Source organism: Lycium ferocissimum, chromosome 2 (genome assembly GCF_029784015.1).
Source record: "Lycium ferocissimum isolate CSIRO_LF1 chromosome 2, AGI_CSIRO_Lferr_CH_V1, whole genome shotgun sequence".
Lineage (NCBI taxonomy): Eukaryota > Viridiplantae > Streptophyta > Magnoliopsida > Solanales > Solanaceae > Lycium > Lycium ferocissimum.
The window spans coordinates 59,116,441-59,125,264 of record NC_081343.1 but is presented as its reverse complement, the minus strand read 5'-3'; the positions used below and the strand labels follow the sequence as shown (position 1 = coordinate 59,125,264).

Genomic DNA, 8,824 nt, shown 5'->3' with positions numbered 1-8,824 from the left:
CCTTGAAACACTTACAAACTTGCATGTTTGAAGTTAAACTTTGGTAAGCCCACCTTCACACCAGCATTGTTTAATTTTTTATTTTTTTTTAAATTTCAGACCTGTGAATCTAAAATTGATCTTAAAGCTGTTAAACTTATAAAAATTTATGAACTTCAGCTACTAGACGCTTTAAATAACGATCCCCAGATCGGCTTATTTGTATTTTACATCCTTTCTTGGCCCATCTCCTTAATTTGTATTTTTGACATTTGAAACAAATAAAATTGTATTTTCTTAAATAAAGTCTCTTACTAAATATTTAAGATAATTTCTCTATTTACATAATGCAAAATTGTAAAGTAAATTATTACGTCTGATAATACCAAACAAAAGGCTTCTTTCAATTAATTTAACCAAATACAATTTATGCTACTCTTTTAAAATGTAATTTCTGCAACTCCATTTTAAAAAAAATCATTTCAAATTCAGCTAAATTTGGAAGTTTGTCACCAGGCCAAAACTTCTATTTTTTAAAACTTCCCCTAAATAAAGTGAGGGAGCCAAGTGTTGCATTAGGAAATGAAGGGGGTCGATTCGTTACGTCAGTAGTTTTGCTACAAACGTCGGGCGAATTCTGGACAGAACCCAAAATCTTTCTCTCTCTACAATAGTATCTCTCTAAGATTTGTTGTTCTCAATTTTCAACTCTCCGGTAAGTCCAGAACTAAACTGATAACACTAGGCCTCCACATAATTGTATAACCAGAGACAAATGTTTATTGAAACACAAGTTTAATCAAAGTGAATGATTTTCTTAAATAAGGAGAAAAATGGGAGCATTATGTGGCGGCCTTTCACGTGACACGTTGGATCGTTTTTCCGACCGTTGTCTCCACTTTTTACCATGTCTATCCGATCCTGGTAACTATTTCTTTACGGTTTTTACTATTTCAATTCGTTTATTTTTATGTATTTAGAGTGACGTTATAGTTTAATTTGAATTTAAATTTTGATTTTTTTTTTTTGTTAGCTCGGAGATCGACTTTTTGCTTGAGAATAGCGTTGGTGATGCTGCACTTGATCTATGTGGGAGTTCTATTTGTCTTTGACAGAGATATGATTCACAAAACTAAACAAGACCCATGGTATTGTACTTGCACTCACTTTACTTATTGGGGAATAAAGATTTGATTTTTTTTTTTCTTTCAAGAATTAGCAGCTAATTTATGATGTGAGAGCAAAACCAATAATACAGTGGAAGTTTTGAGTCTTTGTTTCGGAATTAGCAGCTAACTTATGAAGGGGTTGATTGATGTGAGAAAAAAATACCAATAATACAGTGCAATAATGAGTCTTTGTTTCGGAATTAGGAGCTAATAATTTGCTCTCACTGAAATAATGACTTTGTTGTTTAATTTATGAAGGAATTGATTGATGTGAGGAAAAATACCAATAATACAATGAAATAATGAGTCTTTGTTTCGGAATTAGGTGCTAACTTATGAAGGAGTTGATTGATGTGAGTGAAAATACTTGTCATGTTATAATAATTTGCTCTCACTTTACTTCATGGTTTGGTTTGCCTAATTCATTAGCCGATACAAGAACCATATTTATCAAGAACTATAATACCTTGCATACAAAAGATAGAATCTTAAGTTATGCAGCAACGTCGTTCAGTTTGGTAGAGAAATTTGTTCAATGCACTGTATTATGGTTCTTGGTAAAATATATTCCTCTTGTGTTTTATGTGATTGTTCAGTCTATCTAAAAATGATGAACGCCTTTCTATATTTGGATAATCTGATCAAAAAAGAAAACAAGAAATTTATGTAATTCTATCCAAATAAGTCTCCGTTTCAAAAGGCAAATGATGGAGTTGAATAAGATGGTCCTGTATTGATCGTTTTTAATGCTGTTGTAGATATTCCACTTTTATTTTGGTGTTTTTGGTGAAACTGCTGATACCCTCTTCCTTGCCTTAAAGGTACACAACCGTCTATTTGATCCTGTTTGCTGTTACGCTGGCTCAATACTTCATCACTTCAGGTTCTTCTCCTGGGTAATTTCACGCACACTGGTACTTTTTAATTTACAGGCCATTGTTAGTATTTATGCACTTCAGAGCTACTTCTCTGAAGGACCAGTCTAGTTGCAGTGTTTGCTCAGTTAAAATTTCTATTGAACATGTAGCTACGTGCTTGACGCAATGAGGGCTGTCAATGAGGCAGATGCATCATGTAATAGGGCATCAATGGCCTCAAAGTAAGAGAATTTCCTTTCTGGTTCTTTACATGGAAAGTAAATTACTGGATTCTGGCATATCTGGGAAATATTAAAGTGTAAGTATGTGGAGAGTTCTACAGGGTTATCTAATTGCTACTGTTTTCTGCCTATTGTGATGTAAAATGTCAAGCAAAGACAGCCTGCGTCAAGCAAAAACGGCGATGTAGTTATTACAATCGACAGGAACCAGTTGGGAAGGAATCTTCTAGGCCGTGGTGCAATGGCGTGGACAAAGCTAGTGATGGATATGTATCCTAGTGGAACATCTCTTAGGTAGGATGACTTGAATAATACCTTGTTTATGCTTTTCTTGTCATCTCTAAAGCAGCTGCACTGTTTTCTGCCTATTTTGCAGCCTCTACCGTGTGTTATTTGGTTCATCTAGTTTCATCTTACATTTTGGTTCAGTTTAACTGAAATTGTTTATGGAACAAGGGAAGGTTTGATTCAATCATCCGAAATCTGCTGTTTTGGATTATAATTCATGATTCTTGTTGGACTGGGAGGATATAGGGGGCAATATTTTATCCCCTAAAAGATTAGGATACAGGGAGCAACTTATGGTGATGGAAAAGTCGTTGCCACTCATTATCCATTTCACATGTAAAGCTTTTATTACTATGAGATTTAGATGAAAATTGTTAGTAGTTTTAGATATAGAAAGCATCTCAGCATAATAAGGTACCCCCAATTGGCTAACTGGTATATTGCAATGATTTGGCGAACTGCAGCATGCAGTAGCTTTTATATGGAGGGGAGAAGCTGTAACAACCCAGTATGATTCCCTGAGAATGTTCAGAAATTCGTAATCTTTCATTCGATAACAAAGGAAAATGTATTGAAATATAATGAAAATTTCTGCTGAGATGTGTTATTATTGAATCATTCAGAGGCCTAGCTAATAGTCTTGTAATACTAGTGCCTCCAGCATCTTGTTTGGTCATCTTCCTCTCAAATACCTTTATAAACTGGATTATGATCTGAAACTAGATGACATTATTTGGTAGCCGGTCATCAGTTCTCACATGAATTTATGCCAAATAACTCATCCTTGCTTGGTTATCACTTTTGGAAGTAGTTAGAGATGCATCGTAAATACTTAGTGCTTAGCTTGTGGAAAATGGTGGGATAGGCTTCTCCACTGTAAATTCATCTTGGTTGTCCTTGATAACGAGTTAGATTCTTTTCGGGATTTATGATAAACTTGAATTCTAATGGTGATTAATTCAGTTGCTCGGGATTATTTGCCATGTGAATCTAGGCCCCTGAGCTTTAGTCTTATGGTAAGAGTACAATGCATGATGTGAGTTAGGCCCACGTTACAGGTTCAAATCATGCCTAAGATAAAAGCCTGGTATTTAAATGGAGAATTGTAGGGGTGGACACATTATGCACCGAGGAACCTTGTGCCATTGGTCCCTGGGGATTTCTCTGTCAAAAAAAGAAAAAGAAAACTACCATGTGAAGTTAGAACTACTTTTTTCTTTCCTATGTTCTTTCCCTTTGCACCACTTTTGGATAGAAGTATGACTCTATGTTGATTCTATAACCACAGAATCAACATAGAGTCATTTTTTTATAAGGAAATGTAAGTCCCGGCAATGGAAATTACATTTTTTTGCCGGAAATTATATTTCCTTATAAAGAAAAAGGACTCTATGTTGATTCTGTAGTTATAGATTGCAAGATTCAATTAGCAAAAGCATCAGTTTCCCTTACTAATTTTTGTTCTCTTTTCCAGGAGTGTGACTTGCAGTTACTGTGATGTTGTGCAGGTAGAAACTCCTTTCTGTCTTTCATTTGTATGCAAAATAAGCATTTTGGTACTTCTGATATGACTTAATGATATAGGAGTATTTTTGGATAGCCAAATTAGTGACATGATTTGAGAGCTAAATACTGACTACTTAGGTTTGGAAGGAAATGAGGCAAACTTGTGACATTAATTTGGTGCTAATATTTTTTCTGTTGTAAATATTCGTCTTATGTTTCCAAGATATTCTAATACACTATTTACTCTCTTTGAAGCTCCTTGTATTTCCCAGGTTATGGTATTTACATCCTTGATATGTTATGCTCAAATTATTAGTTGGTCTCTCTATCTCTCTCTTTTCTTTCTTCTTCCTCTGGTAAATCTAAACTTTCATTTCCTTGATGATCATGTCTTTTCTGCAAATCATGTTTAGAGCTTCTTGCTCCTTTTTTGCCTTTGGTCGCCAACCCCTTGTCAAGGTGTAGTATCTACCTTATTACTAATCAAAACATAAAAAAGGGATTCACAACCTTCTTAAGCTCAAAATTTTCCTTAGCTTCTAGACATGTTCGTATCTAGTTTTTGCCTTAGCTTTTACAATAGCTAATTGCCCTCAGTTAACCCTTCTCCTTGAAATGAGGTTGATCATAGATATCTATTCAATTGTTAAACGGTTTATGACCTTTTGATTTCTGATTTATAAGTCAACTATTGTGCTTATCCTAGTATTAACACTCCTATTTATCCAGTATAGTTTATGGTCGCCAAAGTAATTTGTGGAAAATTACTGATGTCAGAAGTACCAATTTCTACAATGGGCCTTATCCAGTGACCTTATCCAGTGACTTTGTCTTTTTAAGTGCCTAGAGCTTATACCTTCACTGGTCTACATTTGTACAGTTATGTCAACAATGTTTGAATTTTACTCTGCTTGATTTGCAGCCTCCACGAGCTAAACATTGTCATGATTGTGACAAATGTGTTCTTCAATTTGATCATCATTGTGTTTGGCTTGGGACGTGCATAGGACAGGGTAATCATTGCCGTTTTTGGTGAGCACCCATGCTATTAAGTTGACGCACCAACAATATTATTATCTTGCTCGCAGTTCAGTGAAAATAATCTTGCGATTTAACTGAAATCATTTGTTTGTACCTTCAGAAAAACTAAATGCATATAATTTGTGTATAATATGATGGTTCCATATGTCAGGGCGCTTGATTTTCCTGAACTTTTAACTGGTAATAGCTACTTATATTACATGCATGCCTGCACGTTTTTTTCTAAACTTTATAAGTTTCAAGTAATTGGTTTTGGTTAGTTTATTTATTTGCCTAAGTAAAACAGGTGGTACATTTGCGGAGAAACAGCCCTATCCCTTTGGACTGGCACGTTATATATTCAATTCCTGAAGTCTGACATAGCAAAGCCTTGGTATGTAATTTTGATGATGCTTTATCATTTAAGAGCTTTTCTGCTTAGCCTTTGGTTCTTGCCCATACCCAAAGATATAATTAGAGGATGTTAATTCATAAAATTCATTTGCTTTAACTGAAGCTAAAAACTGTCAATTGGTGTATATTCTTCTTAAATCAAAAGCTTCAACTGGTGAAACGTGAACTTGCACATATTGGAATATTTTACTTCTTGTTTGAAACATCACATCCTCTTCTGAGAAGCAAGAAGCTTGAAGAATAGCCAATACCACTACCCTTTTGGATCTTATACAACCATTGCATGTAAGTTATTATGATTGTCCTAAGATGGCAGTTGAAGACTTATCTGTGAAAAAATTAGATGGCAGTTGAAGAGACAACTAAGCAATTGTTATCTCAATCCTAGATATCTTGCATTTGGGTCAGAAGAAAAGGTTCCATCATTCCATGAACTGAGCTATACTTGGATGGGTACGAAGGAGTTTTGACATGTACTAGGGGGGAGCTAAATGTTGTTTGACTTATAGACTTATTTGGATGTCCGTTTATGTGCCTCTAGTTGGGAAATAAGCAAGTGATGATAACATTTCTAGGTTAACAAGCCTGTATTACTATGAAGGATTCTTACCCTTTTTTCTAGGTTCCTTGTTATTCCGAATATGCACAATTTTCAATCCATCAGTCAACTAGGTCTCAATCCCAAACTAGTTGGGGCTGGTCATAAAAGTCCTCTATATATTCTATTAGAACTCGTGATATTTGACCATCTTATATTGGCCGTCAGCATAGCATAACCCCTATTCTATTATCTAGATAGGACCGTCCATACGAAGCTCATATCGGTGGAATATTCACTGCCTTGATTGTTTAAAATTGCTGAAAAGTACAGCAGTTACTGTGAAAGCAGCAAGAGAGCTGCATTTGGTTCTGACTTCTGATTGGGCTCCCTTAAGTTGTCCGACTATGAGCACTACTTTGGTTGTATAAGGTTGCAAAAACCAATTTTCAAGAGATAAAAATAACAGTGGGAAACAGTAGTTAAAAAAGGGGCTTCTCATGACTAACCTTAAGCTGACATGACAAGATGGTACCGACATGATTGTTATTTTTGCTTCTGTTTTCATGTGTTTGTTGAATGCTCACGCATCCCACCATAAAAGAACAAGTCGTGAAACTCATCCAATTTGAATCTTTAGATGAATCTGCACTGAAATGCTATAATGGCTTTGTTGCAGGTGGTTATATGCAATTATGATCTTGCTGCTAGTTACTCTGTTTTTCTGCCTCATCTTCCTTCTCCTCCTCCTACTTTTTCATAGGTACGATTTCTCTTTACTGAAGATGGACTCTTTATTTAGCATTGCCTGGCATATCAATTGCGTATTTGTGGAATTTTGTTAGATTTATGTTCTTAAAATTATGTGCGTTAGTCCTTTTTAAAAAGGATTCTGGAACCCTCTGTTTGGTCGGCAGGGTTGATAATTCTGGGAAAGGATGTAATCATTTCTTTAAGATAATAAGTATCTCGTGTAAATAAAAGATAAAGTAGGATGCCCGGTTACCTCTTTTCAGTCTTGTGAGGGAGGTAGAAACTTTTTACAGCTAAGTTCCTCAAACTTTATTATTTGCGAATGAAACCCTGTCCGGCTAGCATAACAAGATGGAAAGGTAGGAAGATCATTTCTACTCTTATCTCGTCATGTGCAATAGGACATAAAATTCAGCAGCCATTTGGTAAAGTAAAAATGAAATCTACCGCGGTTTTTTCGAGTCCACTAAATTGACATGTTAAGTTTGGTCAGCCACCAACATATTAGTGCCTATATTATTCCCCTTGATATTTGGTTTGCTCCTTTAGCGGAAGTGTTTGAACTCATGTTTCTTGAATCAGCTACCTAATTTTGACAAATCAGACCACTTATGAGCTTGTGAGACGACGGCGCATCCAATATCTAAGGTTAGTTATATTCTCTCAATTCTTGCGTAATTTTATTTACTGGGTAGTGGAAGGTATGTCTCTGTTGTCTCTTTGAGCCACTACTCTGGATGATATGATTAAAAACATTAGGCAATGTTAGTTGCAGATATGGTCAACATCTTTGAGTGATTTAATAGATATATCGAAAGCAAATGTAGCATGTATTCTCATCAGGATATTGTCTCGACTTTAAGTCCAAGTTTAAACTTGCTTTGATTTGCAGGAACATTCCTGAAAGAGTCTATCCATTTAGTAAAGGAGCATGCAGAAATTTGTATGATTTTTGCTGTGCTCGGAGTAGCAAATATAGGATGGAACCGCTGCCAACAGGACAAGAACTTGAAGAGAAGTTGAGACCCTATACATGCTCAGATGTTTTATCCTGTCGGTGTTGCTGTTGACCACTTGTGTTGTATCCTAATATTTGAGTTTTTCCTAGATTGTACACTTGTGAAAAGATCTAGGATAGCCATTTGTTTGTACTGTCAACTTTTGTATACCACAGAGATATCCAATTCAGGCATTTGTACGTGATCTCAGTCATATTTGTCTATTTTTGGGTGACACTGGTTTTGCTTAATTTCATGGATAGTTCCAAAATTCAAATGATGGGTCCTGGCCTTGCAGCTTCATGTTTGGTCAAGTGTGGAGTGCAAGGTAGCTTCCCCTAGAAAGAGAAGGGATTCAGTTCAAAATAGTAGGGGCCACATCTTTTCTTTTACTTTTTGGTTCCAAACCAGCCATAAAATAATTTTTCTATGCCAGTATCGGAATGTGGAAACAGTTATAGGTTAAGGCTTGAAGGTAGAGGGGATTGTCTTTGAATTTTTTCTTTCCGTGTTCCCTCACAATTTGATTATTCTATAAACCTTGTGTTTAGAAAGGAAGAAAGAAAATGAAAGACGAACGCTAATACTGATAAGCGGTTATGACTGTCGTACATTTAAAATAGTCTTTTAATAGATCCTTGAGAAGTTTTGTTCCTTTAAATCTGCCAAATGTGAGTATTTCTCGACAATTTCAATCCAACTATTGAGATGAATAAGTATAAACCTAGCCATCTGTGTTCATTTGAAGGTAATGAGGAGAGCTGATAGATATTAATTCAGTCATTCCCAGACAATCCGCATGGGCAAAGGAGCGATCAGTTGATTTTTTAATTTTTTTTACAATCGCATTGTCAATGAAACAGAAAAAGAATTTTCCCCCTTGAATCACTAGTCGGACATGACTGACTGAAATATCTGAGAAGAATATCTATACACAACCGTAAAATAAAGTTTGATTTGAAGGCAAAACTTAAAAGGGACGATATGATTTTCAGCATCATGCCAAATTGCCATCATAGGGTAAGGTCTACGTACACCCTACTCTTCCCAGACCCCACTT

At 35.6% G+C, this 8,824-nt stretch overlaps 1 protein-coding gene across 2 annotated transcripts; it reads left to right on the top strand.

Annotated features, from left to right (window-relative positions):
* The first annotated feature begins 542 nt into the window (after positions 1 to 542).
* Positions 543 to 8,015, top strand: LOC132046373 (protein S-acyltransferase 10). Of its 2 annotated transcripts, XM_059436991.1 has the most exons (12): positions 544 to 694; positions 806 to 903; positions 1,013 to 1,127; positions 1,970 to 2,044; positions 2,176 to 2,247; positions 2,404 to 2,541; positions 4,010 to 4,043; positions 4,964 to 5,073; positions 5,369 to 5,455; positions 6,693 to 6,776; positions 7,349 to 7,414; positions 7,659 to 8,015. In XM_059436991.1, the coding sequence occupies exons 2-12, from the start codon at positions 813 to 815 to the stop codon at positions 7,834 to 7,836; spliced, it is 1,050 nt and encodes a 349-aa protein (XP_059292974.1). In that variant the 5' UTR covers positions 544 to 694; positions 806 to 812; the 3' UTR covers positions 7,837 to 8,015. The 2 variants fall into 2 exon arrangements, with proteins under 2 accessions (XP_059292975.1, XP_059292974.1); XM_059436992.1 differs by lacking the exon at positions 6,693 to 6,776 and having other exon boundaries at positions 543 to 694.
* Positions 8,016 to 8,824: the final 809 nt, after the last annotated feature.

Coding starts and splice junctions, on each gene's coding strand:
- LOC132046373 (XM_059436991.1), top strand. CDS start 813: ATGGGAGCATTATGTGGCGGCCTTTCACGTGACACGTTGGATCGTTTT. Junction 2,542..4,009: donor CCTAGTGGAACATCTCTTAG/GTAGGATGACTT, acceptor TCTCTTTTCCAG/GAGTGTGACTTGCAGTTACT. Junction 6,777..7,348: donor CTCCTCCTACTTTTTCATAG/GTACGATTTCTC, acceptor TTCTTGAATCAG/CTACCTAATTTTGACAAATC.